General features: G+C 45.9%; 1 protein-coding gene across 2 annotated transcripts in view; it reads left to right on the forward strand.

The window, feature by feature from the left end:
* Positions 1–20,497, forward strand: part of Sptbn1 (spectrin beta, non-erythrocytic 1) — a 159,646-nt gene that overhangs the window by 136,390 nt on the left and 2,759 nt on the right. For both annotated transcript variants that reach the window (XM_076937963.1, XM_034508259.2), the window contains 13 exons: positions 398–487; positions 652–933; positions 1,852–1,982; positions 3,364–3,568; positions 3,860–4,234; positions 7,433–7,677; positions 8,399–8,537; positions 9,469–9,553; positions 11,950–12,146; positions 12,862–12,971; positions 13,500–13,563; positions 17,976–18,214; positions 19,195–19,368. In XM_076937963.1, coding sequence (XP_076794078.1) covers positions 398–487; positions 652–933; positions 1,852–1,982; positions 3,364–3,568; positions 3,860–4,234; positions 7,433–7,677; positions 8,399–8,537; positions 9,469–9,553; positions 11,950–12,146; positions 12,862–12,971; positions 13,500–13,563; positions 17,976–18,214; positions 19,195–19,368 — 2,336 coding nt within the window. The remainder of the gene's footprint in view (positions 1–397; positions 488–651; positions 934–1,851; positions 1,983–3,363; positions 3,569–3,859; positions 4,235–7,432; positions 7,678–8,398; positions 8,538–9,468; positions 9,554–11,949; positions 12,147–12,861; positions 12,972–13,499; positions 13,564–17,975; positions 18,215–19,194; positions 19,369–20,497) is intronic.

Consider the following 20,497-nt stretch of genomic DNA (forward strand, 5'->3'; position numbering starts at 1 on the left):
TGAAGCAGACGGTCGCGTTCCTGTTGTGTTACCTCGGACCGTGTCATTGACATGAGCCCTCAAAGCCCACCTTTCACACTGTGGCTCTCTGTCCCCTCACACGCACACGTGCAAATGCACTCTCTTCTTTCTGGAATTCTAAAGACACTCCAGGATTTTAATGCCACTAGAATCGGACTTAAACTAACCACAGGGCTCACAGCATGTCCAACACCAAGGATGGAGTAAGTGTGAAGACTAACCCCTGCCTCGTGTCCAAGAGTCTATCCTGGCCCCTCTGGAGGACAGCTAGGCCTTCCTCCCCAGAGTTCCCCTTGTCCCCCTTATGCTCTTACTTGGACCATTTCTTTATTCTTCACATGGTCCTGACCACTTCTTCTTCTCTATTTTTTTCTAGCTGTGGGTTGGCGAGAGGATGCCTTTGGCAACTTCCACAGATCATGGCCATAACCTTCAAACTGTGCAGCTGTTAATAAAGAAAAACCAGGTAAGCATTCTGCCAAGGCTAGCTGTGCCTGATAAACGACTGAATCATAACGCAGACCAAGTGAGAGGCTTTCCAAAGTTTGTGAGTTCTGCTTAGTGCCAACATTTCAAAATGAGGACCAGGCCATGGCTTTTTAGCAAACTGTTTTTGCCTCTTTTTCACAGACCCTCCAGAAAGAAATTCAGGGACACCAGCCTCGTATTGATGACATCTTCGAGAGGAGTCAAAACATCATCACAGATAGCAGCAGTCTCAATGCTGAGGCTATCAGGCAGAGGCTCGCTGACTTGAAGCAGCTGTGGGGCCTCCTCATCGAGGAAACTGAGAAACGCCATAGACGGCTCGAGGAGGCACACAAGGCCCAGCAATACTACTTTGATGCAGCTGAAGCAGAGGCATGGATGAGTGAACAGGAACTGTACATGATGTCTGAGGAGAAGGCCAAGGTGAGAGATGCTTCCCAACTCCCAGGAGAGGAAGCAGCAGGAGATGTGCCTCAGAAGAGTGCCCTACTCCAGTCCTAGCTACATAGTGTCTTTATTCCCCCTGCTGCCTATAGGTGCAGAAAAGTAAAGAAAGGCATCAACAATCTGGCTGCTGTGTCCCTTGAAATAAAGCCTGTGTGTAACACACATGCAGGCCTGGAACTTAATATGTAGCCCAGACTGGCTTCCAACTCATGATTCTCTTGCCTTAGGCTGTCTACTAGGATTATAAGTAGATGTACTGTGTTTAGCTAAGATGGATGGATGGATGGATGGATGGATGGATGGATGGATGTTATATGTGTTTGTATATAAATTTTATATAAATATATATCTTTAAATATTTACACACATAAAGTGTATGTATACACACACAATTTTTGCTTGTTTGAGACAGGGCTTCACTAATGTAGCCCTGGCTGGTCTGGCCTTGAACTCACAGAGACCTACCTTCCTTGGCCTCCCAATTACTAGGATTACAGGCATGTCCTACCATGCCTTCTAGAATCATTCATTGAATCACATAGGCTCCCCAACATACAAAATGGTTTGAAGACCATTAAAGGTACTTGAAGGCTATAGAATGTTGCGGTGCAGATACAGAACAAACTGAGGTTCTTAGCTTGATTAGCTTACCAGGCTCCCCTCTACCTTACAGCAGCCTTGGTCATAGCACATGTTCCCCTTTGCAGAGGCCTCTGTTAGTCCCTGCTAATGCACTCGGCTGTGTCTGCGTTCGTGGCTATATCATACTTGTTTTGTTTTGGTTTGTTTCTTTCTTTCTGATGATCCTTCCTCTTGTCCCACCCCATGGTGCAGTTAATTTATCACCTCAGGCATAGCGTCTGGCTGTGGGTTTGATGGTCTCTTTCTTCGCAGGATGAGCAGAGTGCTGTCTCCATGTTGAAAAAGCACCAGATTTTGGAACAAGCTGTTGAGGACTATGCAGAGACAGTACACCAGCTCTCCAAGACTAGTCGGGCGCTGGTGGCTGACAGCCATCCCGAAAGGTGAGTGACACTTTGAGAATGAGGCCACCCAGGCTTCCTCAGTGAAGGTGGCACCATTCATCATACAGTAGTAGGAGGGCAGGTCACTGACCTAAGAGCTTAGGTATGCTGGGAAGGAGCTGCTCTGAGTAACAGTTACCTCGTGTTAACTTTCTCATGTTGGCCAAGACCCAGTTGAAAGATCACTAGTGTGTATATACACTAAGTATATTTGGCTAACAGAAGTAATGGAGGTTCATATTTAAGTTGAAAAAGTCGTCTAGTCCAAGTGTGGTGGCGCACGCCTTTAATCCTAGCACTTGGGAGGCAGAGGCACTTAGATCTCTGAGTTTAAGTCCACTGTGGTTTACATAGCCAGTTATAGGCTTGACAGGGTTATATAATGAGGCTCTGTCTAAAAAAGACCAAAAGGAAAAAAAGAAAGAAAGAAAGAAAGAAAGAAAGAAAGAAAGAAAGAAAGAAAGAAAGAAAGAAAGAAAAGAAAAGAAAAGAAAAGAAAAGAAAAGAAAAGAAAAGAAAAGAAAAGAAAAGAAAAGAAAAGAAAAGAAAGAAAGAACTGTCAGTTTGGGAAAGCAGTGAATGAAGAGAACTAAGACAAGACTGCCTCAGCTTATGAAGTAAAATGGGTTTCACAAAACCAAGATTTTAGCACTTCCTAACTCCTGCACAGTGGTTATCCAGAATACAGGGAAGACGTGAGAGAGTAAGCTCTCTGGTCCCCAGGCTGAGGTAACTGGGAGAGAAGAGCTCCTGTTAGGCTTGCTTGGGGGGCCACCTTTTAGGACTCGGGAAGAAAAGGAATTGGTGTGGGTGTTTATCCAATGTACGACAGGCTGAGAAAGGTAAGGTCGGTGGGTCTGTTGGTACATGAGGGGGTCTTTAGGGTGTTCATAACTACATTCCTAAGAAAGAATAGGCCGCAGCACAGCCTTCTCCCTCTCCTACCATGAGATGTAATTCTGGTGACAAATTCAAGGATTCAATCTCCTAGCTACACTGAGGAAAGAGGAGCAGACAGAGCCAGCTCTGCTAGCAAGGAAGGGCCACAGCCCAGCAAGCAAGGGCAGCACAGGCCAGAGAAGAGCACTCGTGGACAGCCTGTGCCTTCTGGCAATGGAAGATGGCTCCAATATTTCACATTTAACTTTTAGCATCGGGGAAAAAAATCAGGGTGGCCTTTGCCTTAATAATTTTGTTTCTCTATTCACTCTTTGTCATTTGAAATGGAAGCTATTCATAGTTTTGTTTTTTAGACAAAGTAGGTTTTAAACGGACGCTTCTTTGGGGAATTTTTGGTGTAACGCTTATATTATCCTCACTCTGTTGTGTGTCTTCAGAAGAAGACATTGAGGTCTCTTCCTCACTGCTGGTTCCTTTTCAGTGAGCGTATTAGTATGCGGCAGTCAAAGGTCGACAAGCTGTATGCCGGCCTGAAGGACCTTGCTGAGGAGAGGAGAGGAAAACTTGATGAGAGGCACAGGCTGTTTCAGCTCAACAGGGAGGTCGATGACCTGGAACAGTGGATTGCTGAGAGGGAGGTGGTCGCAGGCTCCCATGAGCTGGGACAGGACTATGAGCATGTCACGGCAAGTACTTTGGGACAGTGGGTGGTGGCGTGGAAAGTGTTGGCATGCCCAGGCTGTGAGGTCATGGGTGTGGTTTCGACTTGCTGCTTTTGTTGGGTGACTTTGTCATGCGTTGGCATTCCTCGCCACAGGCAGACAGCACAGGTGCTGCAGTACAAATCTGTGGTTCTCAGGGCTCGAGTCTCAACTTGTGCCTCCCACTTGGCAGTTTCTTTCCAGCAGCATTCATGTGATGGGCTGTAAAAGCTCCACGGTGGTCTCAGTGATTTCTTTGTGTGCATCCCATTTCAGATGTTACAAGAACGGTTCCGAGAATTTGCTCGAGACACAGGAAACATTGGGCAGGAGCGTGTGGATGCAGTTAATCGCATGGCAGATGACCTCATCAACTCTGGACATTCAGACGCTGCCACCATTGCTGAGTGGAAAGATGGTCTCAATGAAGCCTGGGCTGACCTGCTGGAGCTCATCGACACGAGAACACAGATTCTTGCTGCCTCGTATGAACTTCATAAGTTTTACCACGATGCCAAGGAGATCTTTGGCCGCATCCAAGACAAACACAAGAAACTCCCTGAGGAGCTTGGAAGAGATCAGAACACCGTGGAGACTTTACAGAGAATGCACACCACCTTTGAGCATGACATCCAAGCTCTGGGCACTCAGGTAGGTAGAGCTGCCCAGGGCAAGGGTGTCTCCTTAGACAGTATCTGTGTACATCTTGAGCCTCTCTCTAGCTCTTGGCTCCTCAGAATGTACCTGAAGTGATAACTCAGATTAAACACATGTGTATACACATATGCACACACGTGCACGCCCCACCCAGGAAAGCTTTGTAGCCTATACAGTTCTAAATTTGTCACACTTGCAAATAATGTTAAATGAACATGCTGGTACTTAAATTAAGCAGATGCACATATAAGGCCTCAATACAAGTTGCTGTTGTGCTAATGTGACCATCAGGATCACTTTGAGAACAGTGCCTCATTGTCTTTCACCAGCCATCCCTAAAGGGAAATCCGTATGTCTTCATTTGAACACTTCATTTGAACACAGGTTTATTTTTCTGCATTGATTGTTCTTATTAATTCTTCATGTTAGCATAGGAAGTGAGAAATCTCATGTCATTTTGATAAATGATTTTTTTTCATCATTCCCCTGTCTGCCACTGCTCACCTCATGCTCCCTCTCGCCACTTCCTTTTCTCAGGTGGTCCCATCTTCTGCCTAGTAGAGACGAAACCCTCACACTTGGACATACCTGATCTTCTAGCTCCAGCACTCTATGAAATGGCTTAGCACTAACACAGTTTTGAGGATGTTGAGAGCACAGGGGAACAGTGAGACTTGATAGTGTGTTCCATCTCCCCTTTGCCTTCTGATCACTAGTTTCCTCATAAGTCTTAGTTCTTCCAGTTGAAAAATGGTCACCTCTTCCCTCCAAGTTGATGTTCCCAGAGAAGAAGCCGATTTTGGCTAATTTTTTTAATCCTGAGAAGGTCAGGAGTTCTGTTCTTGCTTATTGAGAAAATGATCTGCACAGTCAGCAGAAGGCCAGATGGAGTATATTCTCGACTTTGTGGCTGTGTGGTCTCCGTTATGATATGAGTGCAGTCTTAGGATAAAGAACCCAATGGGAAAGTGAGTGGGCAGAGGCTATGTTCTAGTAAATACTTAGCCCCTCTCCTGAGACAAAGGCCTAGACTTGGCCCAGGTGGGTTCAGGTGAGCATCACCTACATCACTTCAGTGTAGAGGGCTCCTCTTGACTACTGGTGTCTTTGACTGCCATCTAGAGTCTTGGATCTCACATTCTCTGTGGCCGTGAGTTAATTTACCTCTCTGTGCCTGGTTTTCCTGCTGCTTTGAGGATTGAGATGACACTTGTAACATGGTCAGATCTGTGAATGTATCCCTGTTACTGTTTTTAACAAATGCCAAGGGATGCTGTTGAGAAGTCTAGAGACAATGAAGAGCTAGGCCTTTCTCCATTTACTTTTAAAACTATAGGATGCTTAAGAAAGAGAGTCATTCCCTGTTTTTTCATTAAATACTTTTGCCTCATGAGACTGTTGAGGCTTAATACCCACAGCCAAAAAACTAACCTTTCAAGTCTGTTGGATTCCACCTGCCTCACCATATTCACTGTAAAGCAATAAAAGGATGTGTGGCCCTCCTGCAGGCACTGACCCACCAGTATCCATACAGAGCAGGAGCAGTCTTGGGTGGCCACGTGGTCCTTAACTCTGCTTGTGTGAGCTTTCGTTGTGCTCTCTGCTCCCATCTTCTCACTGGGAAACCCTATAAAAAAAACAGCCAGAGGCACAAGAGATGAGAACTTGGAAGACAAGGAAATTGATTTTCAAGTAATTTCCTACTACTTGTGATAATCTGATTTGCATAACTTAAGTGTAATTCAGAATTAGAGACTATTTCTCAAAGAACCATAGAACATGGAAATCAAATCACCATGCAAACCAAATCTCATTGATTTTTTTTCTGTGTATGTTTTTTTAGAAACTCCATGGTCTTGCCACTGCTTAAAGTCCTTTTGTACAATTAAGGGTCAAATAATCCACCTTCAGCCAAGCAGTGGTGGCGCACGCCTTTAATCCCAGCACTTGGGAGGCAGAAGCAGGCGGATTTCTGAGTTTGAGGCCAGCCTGGTCTACAGAGTGAGTTCCAGGACAGCCAGGGCTACACAGAGAAACCCTGTCTCGAAAAACCAAAAAGAAAAAAATCCATCTTCTCCCATATCGTAGCATTGGGTGGCCCCATCTCATTGTCCCTGGAAGAGTCTCACCTGGCATTGTCATGAAAGGCTTATCCAGGACTGTAGACTTTGGTCATAGTTTTATCACCAGATGGTGTCAGACGTGAGTCCTGATGTATAGCACTGCTAATGGGTTAAGTGTTTCATGTACAACGCAGTGAAGATGGACACCCAAGGATAAGGTAGTTGGGTGAAGTGGTACACACATTTAGTCCTTATACCCGGGAGGCAGAAGCAGATGGATCTCTGAGTTTGAGGCCAGCCTGGTTACATAGTGAGTTTCAGCCAGAGCTAGATAGTGAGACCCTGTCTCCAAAAAAAAGAAAGAGGAGGAAGAGGAGAAAGAGGAGGAAGAGGAAGAAAAGAGTATAAAATAGCCACTGGTTTCCTCAGTAATGACAAACCTCTATCGTTATCTAACGTGATAGGCTGTTTTTCACCCTTTGACACAGAAAGTAGTGTTCAGCATACTGTCTGTACTTTTGAAACAATATTTGATGTGCTGTGGGGGCATGCATGACTGTCAGTCAAATGACAGCTCTGTGGTGGTCTCCTCCTACCATTGTGTATTCCATTGTTCACCTGGCATCAACAGGCTTATGTGTCAAGTGCCTTTACCTATCTGTCAGCCCACCGACTCCCACTTATTTAAAAGTTAGGCTGGCCTGGAATTCACTGTATAGTTGAGGATGACCTTGAACTCAATCTTCTGGTGTCTGCCTTTTAAGTTTGGGGATTATAGGTGTGTGCCAGCACACCCAGCCAGTCAAGCTCTTTCTTATCTTGGAATATATCTAGATGTGTCCCTACTCAGGTCTGTCTGTGCATCCCGGGCTATGGGACTTCCCTGTGTTCCTGCAGCATTTTATGTCTTTCATTGTTTGAACAGTACTTAATAACGGAGTTCATTAGGTTTGGGGTTTTGTGACTTGGCTCTACCCAGTGAAACAAGAGCTTGTTAAGAGGCACAGACCAGCAACCTATGGCTTCTTCCCATTGCTGTTTAAGGTGAAACAGTAGGGAAGGAACGAAGGGGTGATGGTGTCAAGGCCACAGTAGTGAGACCTGGCTTTTCTCCCCTGTGGCTTTGCAGGTGAGGCAGCTGCAGGAGGATGCAGCCCGCCTCCAGGCAGCCTATGCAGGGGACAAGGCTGACGACATCCAGAAGCGTGAGAACGAGGTCCTGGAAGCCTGGAAGTCCCTGCTGGATGCTTGTGAGGGTCGCAGGGTGCGGCTGGTAGACACAGGCGACAAGTTCCGCTTCTTCAGCATGGTTCGTGACCTCATGCTCTGGATGGAAGATGTCATCCGGCAGATCGAGGCCCAGGAGAAACCACGGTAAGGCTCCCTCCCCGCCACAAAGGTGTGGTGTTGAGAAGAGAGCTCCACTGCTTCTGTTTTACCACACACGCTGCCGTGGAACGAAGAGCCTTGGTAGTGTTCATTTCCTCTAGGTTCTCACTCCCACACCCCCATGCTGCACACTCACCTGCACCTTCCCACCAGGCTTTCTGGGATTATTTTTCTGTATCTTTGTTATAGTAAAGTCTCTGTTTCCATGTATATCACAGCGGTGATATTCACCCTCAAGGTTTGTTTCAAGTATCTGGAACTGAAATGATGAGTGTCTTCCCTTTAGTTTGGTTTCTTTCAAAGCAGTGAAGCTGTTAGTAGGTGAGTAGAGACCTCAGCTTCCCCAGTGCTTCCCTCCACATCTATGTCTCAAGGACATCAACTGTCCATCAGCCTGTCCCATCAGGCTGTTCTTTGTTGGAACTGCCTTTGTGCCTTCTTGAAGGACTGTCTGCCTGCATTGCATTTAAGGGTAGAGATACAAACATAAATCCAGTGGTTTTCTTGTATGCACTTGATGATGCCTTTCTTTGAGCGTTACGGAGTTAGCTGGTCCTGAGCTTGAGGGACATGGCCTGAGTTTGAGCTGCAAATCAGCCCTAAAAAAGACAAGTAGACTGTCAGTTTCCTTCAAATTATGAGTTTTAAAACCTACATGTTTATTTGAAGAGCTTCGTCTCTCAAAGGAGATGTTACTTTCTTATAGGGATGTGTCATCTGTTGAACTGTTAATGAATAATCATCAAGGTATCAAAGCGGAAATCGATGCTCGTAATGACAGTTTTACAGCTTGCATTGAACTTGGGAAATCCCTGCTGGCAAGGAAACACTATGCTTCTGAGGAGGTAGGATGCTGCTTTGCTTTGGGACCTGACATGAACTCAGCCAGTGTTAGCATGTAAAGTGATTTTATTTTGCATCCGTGTCTTTGAAGTCTCCCACAATCCACAGGGATTGGTTCCAGGACCTCTGTGAACACTAGAATCCATAGATGGTTAGATACAGTATGTAAAATGGCATAGGATTTATTCATAGCTTTAGAACATCTCTGGACCCCGTGTGATCCCTGACACAGGGTAAACCACTGTTGCACTATAGTAAGGAATGACAAAAGCCAAGTCCACGTGTCGCTGTAGTTGCAGCTTTTCTAAAATTTGCTTCTGTGTAACTGTGCTTGAGTACAGGGCCTACAATACACGTGAGCGAGTGCACTTCTTTGCATCATTTTGAAGATTATTCTGTCTGCCTAGAATAACTGTTACATAAAACTGTAGACCCAAACCCAGTATTTGTTTGGCCAGAGATAATTTTTGAGGGTTCCAGGTATGAAACAGCCTGTGAACGCCTCTGTGGGATGGCTCTGGCTTGTCACTTAACTCTGTTGCCTTTGGCCTCATTGGTGGATGGCTGCAGCCCTGGTCAGGACGGTGGCACTGATGTCCCTCCCGTAGCATTCCTCACAGGAGTGGACGTCTCTCAGAAAAGCCAAGGCTTTATCAGTATTACTGTCCTTTTCTTCATAGACATTACGTTTCAGGGAGCCCCAGAGTAGTGAGGCGGCACACAGTCTGCTACCTCAGCTCAGGCAGCTTTGACTAGAACTCCCACCCCTACTGGAAAACTAGCTGTGTTCTTCTCTCCACTCCCAAGACATGAAATAATACATTTAAGCTGATACTTAGCAGCTTAGGGGAAAAGAAATTTTCTTGTATAAAGCACTCACCTGGGACAAACAAAAGGTGCAATATTTTAATTAAGGCCCTTGTTTTTGTGCAGATCAAGGAAAAGTTACTGCAGTTGACGGAGAAAAGAAAAGAAATGATTGACAAGTGGGAAGACCGGTGGGAGTGGTTAAGACTGAGTAAGGACATGCTTACTTCATTTCTTTTATGTTCTTCCTGTGTATCCATGGAAAGTACACAAATTGATCTTTCTGCTTTAACCAGTGTTGTACTGTTACTCAATGATTTCAAAGTTTTAAGTGTTTCTTCATCAGTATATTCACACTGAATACTGTTTTTAGGAAGTTCTTCGGGCTGACTAAAGAGATGGCTCAGTGGTTAGGAGCACTTACTGCTCTCCCAGAGGACCTCATTTTGATTCCCAGCATCCATGTCAGAGGCTCACACCCTGTACATCTCCAGCTCCAGAGCATCGTAACTTCTCTGACTTCTGTGTGCACCTAGACTCAGATGAATACACACACACACACTAAAAGTGTGCAGCGTGTGTTGGTGCACACCTTTAATCACCCTGTCCCCTCCCTTCTTTCTTTTCCTTACCTCTCTCCACCTTCCTCACTTATCTCCCCCTCTCCCCTCCCCTCCCGAGTCTCTCTTTCTCTTTCTCTCTCTCTCTCTCTCTCTCTCTCTCTCTCTCTCTCTCTCTCTCTCTCTCTCCATCTTCACCTCTCTTTCTCTTCCTCTCCCTCTCCTCTCTGTGTAACCCCAGTTTACCTGGAACTATGAGCCCTCACTGGATTTAAAATATACAGTATTAAGAATAGCACCTTATTGAAGAAAAAAAGAATAGCACCTCATGGTTGATTTGAACATTAAAAGTAGTTCAAGCTTTTTTTTTTAACTATATTCTAACATAGTGTTGCTACTCGAGGCTCTTATATTCTAACCCCATTCCTATATATTGTAGACTCTTAGTAAAAACTGAAGTTGTGTAGAAAACCCAGTTGAGCCCAGAGCCCTCTGATGTTCTATTTGGGGCCATTCTGTTATTGAGGATTTCGTTTGCAGGCGTTGAGAACTCTGGGACAGTTTCATTCTGTGTAGCAAAACCTGTGTCATTCCTGCTATTAACTGAATACCAAGCTACAGTCTGGGTGTGCAGTGATGACTTGACTGTGAACTGGACACCAGGCTACAGTCTGGGTGTACAGTGATGACTGTGAACTGGACACCAGGCTACAGTCTGGGTGTACGGTGATGACTGTGAACTGGACACCAGGCTACAGTCTGGGTGTACGGTGATGACTGTGAACTGGACACCAGGCTACAGTCTGGGTGTGCAGTGATGACTTGCCTGTGAACTGGATACCAGGCTACAGTCTGGGTGTGAAGTGATGACTGTGAACTGGACACCAGGCTACAGTCTGGGTGTGCAGTGATGACTTGCCTGTGAACTGGACACCAGGCTACAGTCTGGGTGTGCAGTGATGACTTGCCTGTGAACTGGACACCAGGCTACAGTCTGGGTGTGCAGTGATGACTTGCCTGTGAACTGGACACCAGGCTACAGTCTGGGTGTGCAGTGATGACTTGACTGTGAACTGGACACCAGGCTACAGTCTGGGTGTACAGTGATGACTTGACTGTGAACTGGACATCAGGCTACAGTCTGGGTGTGCAGTGATGACTTGCCTGTGAACTGGACACCAGGCTACAGCCTGGGTGTACAGTGATGACTTGCCTGTGAACTGGACACCAGGCTACAGCCTGGGTGTGCAGTGATGACTTGCCTGTGAACTGCCTTGAAGAATCGACAGTTCCCTGGCTTCTTGTCAATTGATATATTGTGGTGTCCATCATAATGTTAAAATGAGATGGCTGACCTGTTCCTGGCCCAGTGGTACTCCTCACAGTAGGTTCTAATCTGACTGGCCAAAGCACTGCTGAGTGAGATGCTACGAACGTGCCCTGGTAGTCCAGCTGGGCCAGGTTCTAATCCACTTCCTCATAACTACATCGAGAGGAGAACTTTTCCTCACATGGAGGACAAGACCCTGTCCTCCCCTTCATTAGTATTCCTGTCCTCTCAGTCCCCTAAGAGAAGACTGGATTTCAGCCTAACACAAACTGCTATGTGAATTCCTACATAATCTGGCATGTATAAGTTGTGTGTCCTGTAAGGGTTCTGAGATCTACTAACCTCTTAGAATTAGGGCCATATGACCAGAGTGAATTTTAGGCCTGTATAGTCCCCCTGAGAGCCACTGTCCACATATGGCTCTTAGAAAATAGAAATCATCTTGAATTTTTGTACTATGTGCTTACTTATAAAATTTAACTTAAATTCATATTTGGTAAACAGAAAAGTATTGTGTTAAAATAGTATTTTTTTAATATATTAGGTTAAGTCAAAATCCAGTTAAAGCAATTTACCCCATTCGTGCGACATTCTTGCCTGTGTGGCTCGCTGTGTTTATATTTGATGGTATTTGGTATCATAGATGATAAGATCGATATGCTTACGGCAGAGCCATTGTGTGGCCCTGTGACGGACACTCACTCTTCCCCTGTGCAGTTTTGGAGGTCCATCAGTTCTCAAGGGATGCCAGTGTGGCAGAGGCTTGGCTGCTCGGACAGGAACCATACCTATCCAGCCGCGAAATCGGACAGAGTGTAGACGAGGTAGAGAAGCTTATTAAACGCCATGAGGCGTTTGAGAAGTCTGCAGCGACCTGGGATGAGAGGTTCTCTGCCCTGGAAAGGCTGACAACAGTAAGTGTCCCAGAGGTGTCCGGTGCAGTACTTTGCCTATTTGCGTGAATTCCAGGAATCAAATAGGCTTCAGGTCCTATCTTGGTCTTGGACCACTGTTAAGTGATCTCCATTCCAGATGGTCTCTGCCAGCCAAAGCTTTACTGTCGAGCTTAAGCGCTGGCCCTTCTTCTTCTTCCGGTCGTTTGTGCTCATAGAACATGGACCCTTGCCACCGGTGCTTCTGGGCAGTGACTACGTGTCAAAACAGAATTCTTTTACAATATATGTATTGCTCATGGGATGGGTTCATTTCAGGAAGACTAATCTGTGGCTTTAATTCCTTTTCCCTGTTTCTCTACTACAATACAGATGGCTTCCTTGAATGTTTTTGTGGGTTCATGGTGGGTTTTGATTGAGACTTCATGGAAAGTCCGGCTTAAAATCCCAGCAACTTTTTCCTCTCAACAAAATTAAGAAGATACAGAGTTAATTTTGAAATCTCTATTCCCAGAGGGAATGAACCATCCAAAGGAGTTTTCAGCTAGGGGTAGAGAGCCCTCAGTTCCCTGCAGCTTTAGATTGTAGCTGCGGTGCTCATGGACATAGTGCCATTACATTTGGAGTAGCTTGTCCAGAATGAACCATTATAGAACAAGTCTCCTGGGTTTCTAGAACTTTCTTCAAAAGCATCAAAGGTCTTAACCCTGATAAACAGCGGCTTGTTCTCCTGTAGTTGGAGCTACTGGAAGTGCGCAGACAGCAAGAGGAAGAAGAAAGAAAGAGGCGGCCACCTTCTCCAGAGCCAAGCACGAAGGTTTCAGAGGAGGCTGAGTCCCAGCAATGGTGAGGCACTGGAAGCACAGAGGCTAAAACGTTGGTTTTGGTGGCAAGTGGGAATCTGGGCCATCTGTTCTGAGTCTCGTAGAGCCAGGAACAGATCTTTCCTACGCATTCTCTCATCTATACCTTGGAAAACCATGTAGCCATACCAAGTGACAGTTGAGAACAGTCACATGATGGAGTGAAATGTGGAGGAGGGGGAGCACCGGGACACAGACACACTTCTCTGGGTGACTCACTGGATAGAGGCACCACTGAGATTTCAAGCCAGTGATTCTGTGATAGAGGAGAACTGATTTCCTGTTTGCAGAAGGCTATTGGTAGGTTGTAAGCTGCACGGAAATGTCTAAAGTGGATTTAGCAGGTGGGGGTGGTGACAGCGTTTCTGAAGGCGTAAACACATAGGAATGCCAGGTGTAACAACATGACGTTGTGTGGAAGAAGAGTGTTCACGCTTGTTTTTCCTTCTCTCTTCCCTTCTTTCTCTTCCCTTCTATCTTTCCCTTCCTTCTCCCAATCTCACCCTAACAGGGATACTTCAAAAGGAGACCAAGTTTCCCAGAATGGTTTGCCGGCTGAGCAGGGATCTCCACGGGTTAGTTACCGCTCTCAAACGTACCAAAACTACAAAAACTTTAATAGCAGACGGACAGCCAGTGACCATTCATGGTCTGGACTGTGAAGTTCACTACCGTTTGTCAAGAACCACTCTGTCCACATCCTTTGACCTTTTGGCTACCACGTCACCCAGTGTTAAAACTTTTACTTAATTCATAGCTTTCCTTGATTTCACATTTGTTTGCATTTATTTATGTTTGTTTGGATCCTCATTGCCTCATAGCAGCATACTTAATTTTTGTTTATTTATTGTGAGCTTTTTACTTTAAGATTTTACATGAGTAATTGAAATTAAATTATAGCATAATGAAGAAATTAGAATCTAACAGGTACGGCACACACGAGTTACACTAACAGGGCACAGTGCTCTGCTATAGGTGCTGTTACTTCCAAGTGTTATTACCCTATAGTAGTTTTTAGTAACTAGTAAGAGCGTTTGTCAGGAAGGAAGCGCTTACTACTAAGGTTAGGCCTGCAGTCGTTGTGTAACATTCCATGGAGAATGCATTCATCAAATGGCCGAAAAGAAGCTGAATCTTGTTGGGAAACTGCTTAAGCTTTAGGTGCAGGACCCCAAATGTTCTGAGACCCTCGGGTCATTTATTACTTTGTACAAGCCCAATAATCCTCTCTTTTCTGCCAAGTTCTCAACCCAGAAATGTAGACTTCTGTGCAACACAAGGTACAGCCCACTGATTGCTGCCACCAGTTCTGTCTTGGTCAGTGTTACCACTGCCAGCACTCAGGACGTGGCAGATGCCAGCAGCTCTTGGTGTGTTTTAGGAACCTGCCTACCAGACATCAGTCAGAGACTTCAGGGTACCAAACTGTTTTACTTTTTTAGGCAAATGGAACAAAAGCCATTTTGGTCCGTCCTGATTACTTGAACAGTGCACTCAATGCCCTGTGCCTGGGAGCCCCTGCAGAGGTGTCCTGGCCCTAGAGAGCTGCCACGTCAGTGTTTCTAGTGACAGAAACTCCTGTATGTCAGACGAATCTCACAGTTTTCTAGGAAGGAGTCCTCAGGATGGCATGGATGGGCCACTAGTAGGGATTGAAAACATTTTAACAGAAATCCTTTTTCTTAGGAGTAAAAGCTGATAAAAGGGGTGACTTCCTGGTTCTGATCAAAACCAAACCAGACCCTCATTGCAGCAAAGCCTTGCAAGACACTCCCTTGCTCGCTTGCCATATTTAGATGTCTTAGTGGAGTCAGAGCCCTGTTTGGTATGTGTTTTCCATGAGCTAAGTCTAATTTGTCTTTTCATTTCATGATGCATTTTTTTCTTTTGTCAGGATAACATCATATAGCATCTTGTTTGTTCTTCCTAATCTCTATGTACACATCTATCGACCTGTAACCGCAGATAGGTATCTAGATAGATACCAAGCATCTACCTACCCGTAACCGCAGATAGGTATCTACATAGATACCAAGCTTCTTATACTCTGGGCTAGTGTGCATCATTATTGGGTCTCTGCCTTAAAACACATCCAGATTTATATTAGGAAAAAAAAAAAACTATAGCTTTTTCTTTGGTCACTAGGGTTCCCTGAATATGTCTTTATGGCCACAAATCATACTGTGTCACTGATCATATATATATAATATGGTATACATGATCATACTTACTTATATATGTTGTTTCCATATATGTGCTGTGTGTTTAAGTTTTGTGTCATCCAGACTGATACCAAATTTTAATGCTTTTTTATATCAAAAGACAAAACGCACATAAGCACACGAGACAGGAGTGCTATGATACTGTTTAGCATTTGCTCTGCTGCCTATTTTTGCCTGTGTTTTTAATTAACAATTGGATTGTATTGGAAGAAGAAAAAGCACTTTCATTATTTTGGATGATGATGCAGAGACTCATGTTAATGAACTCGAAAATGGTGTTGCTTCATGTCCTTTAAAAACAAATCAGGTGTTTCCTGTGCTGCCGCTGTTCATGTTGCGTTCATGTTCACATCCTGATTTCAGTGCCTCAGATGTGCCTGGCCACAAAAGCACTCTGAACTAATTGCTAAAGAGAAGCAACAACATGTGCGTGGGGGAGGGGCTGATCACATACATGTACCACTGTTTGATCGTAGCACTGTGATTTGCTTTTGACGTCTGTCCTAGTGGTGTGTGTTGTCTGCTGGCATGCTTGCAGCACATGTTCATTAAAGGTCATTTTGTTTCTTTATTTGTTGGCATGCTTACAGCACATGTTCATTAAAGGTCATTTTGTCCTTTTATTTTCATTGTTTTCTTGGTTAGTGATTTCATTTGCATAAACATTAATTATCTCTGCATACTGGTGTGGGGTTTTCTCTTTCCTTCTAACTCCAAAGAAAAAATTTTTGCTGCAGAATTTCCATCAGAAGAGACTTCCCTTGTCTTCAACTACCTTGAAGTGTGACCAGCTCTGATAAATTATAGCCATTTCTAGATAAACTTCTGCCCACCCAGCCACTAGTGGTTTCCACATCAAAGCTGCAGCACTAAATTTTTTTTTAACCTGGTGTCTGTACGTACTAACCCATGTTTCTCTCAACTCACACCGGCTCAGGCCTTCCACACCGACTCACACGTGCTCCTTACATGAGTTTCCTGAGATCCCACTAGAAGAGATTTGTCAACTGTAAGATCCCTCAACATTGTTTTGACTTGGGCTTTGACTGTTTCTCCTCATCTAGCTTGCCCTTAACAGTGAAAGGAGAATCCAGGTGTAGTGGGATATACTTGCAATCCCCACCACTGGGGAAATCTGGCAGGAGGATTAGGAGTTAGAGCCCACCTGGGCAACAAAGCAAGGCAAAGGGAAGAGAGGTGGTCTGTGCTCAGACCACACCTGCAGGCTGCTGCTTTCACAGCCAAGCCAACTAAGCACCCTGTCCCCCACCCCATGTCTTTTTCCCCTGATAATCCATTTACCATATTGGTATGAGAATAGAGAATTTTAATCAGAAACTACCTTAAGACTGCATAGTCTCCAGTCACACCCTAAACCTTGATGCTGATTATGCTAGTTTGCATAAGGTTATAATTTCATATCCTTCTACCAAGTTTTCATTACCATTTATCCAGATTATTAGCTTTGTTTAAAATAAGCAGGGTCCATCAATCTAGATAAGACCTAAGCAAGAGAGTTGACAGATCTGAGTGCTGAAGTGGGTTGTGGCCAGTCGACCGCTTATATTGCCAAGGTTGCTGCTAACTGGGTGTCACTCTGACTCTGGGCAGCAGTGGTGGGGGACTGTAGCTAATGACTGTGCCATTGATACTTCCATGTTTGTCTGTGTATGAGGGGTGCAGGTTGTCTGTAATCTACTAAAGCATCAGCCACACCCAGCTTTAGTAACTTGCTAATCCATGCCCTGGGTATATCAGCCAGGGGCTGCTACAGTTAATGGTACACAGGCCGAAAACGATAATGAATCAAGACCCTACTACATTTCCAAAGCCGAAAAACCGTGTGGGTTACAATTTAAGTGAGCTTGGGAAGGAACGCTCCTGAAGACGTCTCCAGACTGAAGGGTCAAAGCCGCTGGAAGCCTGGCTGTCTCTGGGCTCCCGTCTCAGTGCAGCAAGGCACCGTGATCAACCACCTGTGATGGGGAAGGCCCTGGTTCAGTCTTTGTTTGGGGGTAAATAGCTGTGTGGTGTTGAGTGACTGTGACTGGCTTTTTCAGCTCCTTTAACACAAACTACAACCCACTCACAATCAACTTGGGCAGATGTGGTTCAGTTGTGCCTCATTTCCTTCCAGCTCTTAAGTTCCAAAGTCTAACTGGGATGGTAGATGTGAAATGCATGACTGTTGTCCTAATTTCTGCATGTGTTTCTGGTGATCTGGAGAGGCGGGTGTGGGAGAAGCAGCAGGGAGCCTCTTTGAGAAACCAAAGGTGTTTACTTGTTGCATCTGGGGGAATGCTGTGTAGCTCTGACAGGATTGTCTCTCCATCTGTTGTGAATGCCCTTTTGCTTCAACTTCAGCCCTTCTGGTGATGCCCTTGGATGTAAGGTGGCTGCTGTATAACGTCCACTCTCATACTTAATATGTGTGATTGTTCCCATTGTCTTTGTGTTTTAAAGTAACCATAAGAAGAGATGGTTGGAGCTCTGTGAGCGAGAATGGATTAGTCAGAGGAGTAGAGTGCAGTAAAACTCATACTGGCATTTTGCTTTTCTCATTTCCCCGCAAGCGGGCGGTCATTAATCCATTCCCACCTTCTAATGCCCTTGGTGTCCAGCTGGCTTTGCGGGGTGTGCACTGGTTTTACTGCACTGCCTCCATCTGTGCCAGGCTTTTATACACAGCCACGTGTGCGAGTCAGAGTGGACGTGGTCCTCCCTTGCTCTCAGGGTTCTCTGAATGGCCTCTCCGCTGTCCCTAGATGGCAGGAACCATGGAAACAAGCGAAATGGTCAACGGTGCTGCTGATCAGAGGACGAGCTCCAAAGAGTCCAGTCCTGTTCCCTCCCCCACCTCGGACCGCAAGGCCAAATCTGCACTTCCGGCCCAGAGTGCTGCCACCCTGCCGGCCAGGACCCTGGAGACGCCCGCAGCCCAGATGGAAGGCTTCCTCAATCGGAAGCATGAGTGGGAGGCCCACAACAAGAAAGCCTCGAGCAGGTAAAGATAGGACGTGGGAAAGCGGGGAGGGAAGTCGCCCGGGCAGAGGTGGCCCGGCACTTGCAGGATTGGTATTCAGAGGTCAGAGCTTGTCTTCCTTGTGTGACCGGTGTGTTGAGAAGTGGAGCGAGAGTAGAGTGCTCACTGGGCGGGAATCACAGGAACGGTCGTGAGGAGTTCACTGTAGCTAAGTTGAACAGTCTGGTAAAGCAGAGCGACTTCACTGTAGGGCTCCTCATGGGATCTAGCATTCACGGGTCCTCGTTTCTCTGAGTCTTCAGATGGCCATCTCCCACCAGTCTCTAAGTTTACTATTTAGCCAGTGAGGAAGTAGGGGCTCTGTGAGGCTGTAGAAAGCATACTTTTTTAGACATCCAGTAAATGGTAAAACTGAGATGAAAATCACATATAATTCCAAAGCTTGTGCACTTAGCTGGTCTGCCAGATGTCTGGATTACTGTACACCTGGAGTGTCCACTATGCAAAGGCACAGTTGTGTCTGTGTTGAGTTAGGTTACAGTCTGATGTTCTCATTAAGGTATCCTGTTCTAACAGTTTGCCCCTGTGTACTGTTGGCACATACCTGAGTCTAGCTCCCCAAAGGGATACCTTAACACTAAGGACCCTACCCTCTCGTCAGTAGCTGAACCACAGAAAGAATGTCATCATTAAGGCTGGGGGAGATTGTGCTTGAGAATCAGGATCCTCCTCTGTGTTCCTGAACATCAATGAAAAGCTTTGGGGGAACATGTGACAGAAGGGACCGAGGCTCGCATGTTCTCTGACACAGAGCTGCATCCTCAGCCGCGTGCGCTGTTCCAGAGAGGTTGGGGCGGAGGCTGGTATTAGGTATAGGTTCAGTTTAGAGAGGCTTTGGATAAGGGGTAGTCAGTCTGTGTGTGAAGATGTTTTCGTAGAGATTCTTTGGGCAAGGGTGAGCACAGAGCCTTGATACTTGTTTCTCTGCTGTACCCGCTCAGGTCCTGGCACAATGTGTATTGTGTCATAAATAACCAGGAAATGGGCTTCTATAAAGATGCCAAGAGTGCTGCTTCTGGCATCCCCTACCACAGTGAGGTCCCTGTGAGCCTGAAAGAGGCCATCTGTGAAGTGGCCCTTGACTACAAGAAGAAGAAGCACGTGTTCAAACTAAGGTGAGAGTTTTCAAGCTCCTGGCTGGCTGGGGGTGTCATCTCACTGAGGCTGGCTTTCCCACAAAGTCTGCACATAGCGCACTGAGACTTGCTGGGTTGATTGTGTAGACCAAGGCTTTCCGCTCTTCCCTGGGCCTGGTCGTGCATCTGGACCCAGAGGAAGAGGAGCCTTCATTTCCTGACCTGGAACACACTGTTCCTGACGCTGCTCTGGGCTGGTAACATCGAAGTAGATAATGGGAGCTTTAAAAACCCCATCTCGAGTGGTCCTGGCTTGTGCAGACTAAGGAATTACCATGCTTGCTCCAGATAGGTACTGTGAGTCATCCTAGAGCCTGAGGAGGCATGCAGGAAGCACGGGTGGGGCAGGCATCCTCCCCAGCTCTTCCCACACTTCTGCATCCAAATGACTCCTCCTTGTGGAAGACACCCCCTCACACCACATCCACACCCATGCTCCTTGGGTTTGGATATAGGCAAACCATGTCATTTCTTAAAAGTGTAAAAAGATAAGGTAAGGTGGGTGAGAGTGTGCGCAGTGGTAAAGGTGCTTGCTGCCAAGCCTGATTACACAGCCTCCCTCCTCAGAACCCACATGGCAGAGAGGGACGGGAAAGAAAGGGGGAAGGGAGGAAAGAGCCTCCTGCACGTTGTCTTTGATCTTCACGAATGTGCATGCACACATATCTTCAGAATTCCTGTGTAAGTACAGGAAGTAAAGTAAGTGACCCTGGTCACGTAGTGTGCTGCTGATTGATTGGCTCTGTCGCTTTGGATCTGACGAGCTTCATCTTAGTTAGGCGAAGGTGGGAACACTAGGGCTGATGGTTGGTGTCACATGCTGTCTTGAGGAGTCTTGAGGGGCTTTAGATCAGAGACAGACATTTTGTCATCAGAGTCCCAGATAGCTTGACCTCTTGGCTGTTCCATCTTAGCACCCACTCCGTGGACCTCAAGTCAGTTCCTGCTGCTGCACCCGTAGGACCAACCTCACAGTACCACACTGATGCTGATGGCCTCCCAGCTGTGGCTGCCTTCATTCCCATAAGAGAAATCTAGAGGAACTTTTTTTTTTTTCATGTCAATGGGCAACTCTAGAATCTGCAGATGTGGGAGACACAAACTCAGA

Source organism: Arvicanthis niloticus, chromosome 7, assembly GCF_011762505.2.
Source record: "Arvicanthis niloticus isolate mArvNil1 chromosome 7, mArvNil1.pat.X, whole genome shotgun sequence".
Taxonomy (NCBI): Eukaryota; Metazoa; Chordata; class Mammalia; order Rodentia; family Muridae; genus Arvicanthis; species Arvicanthis niloticus.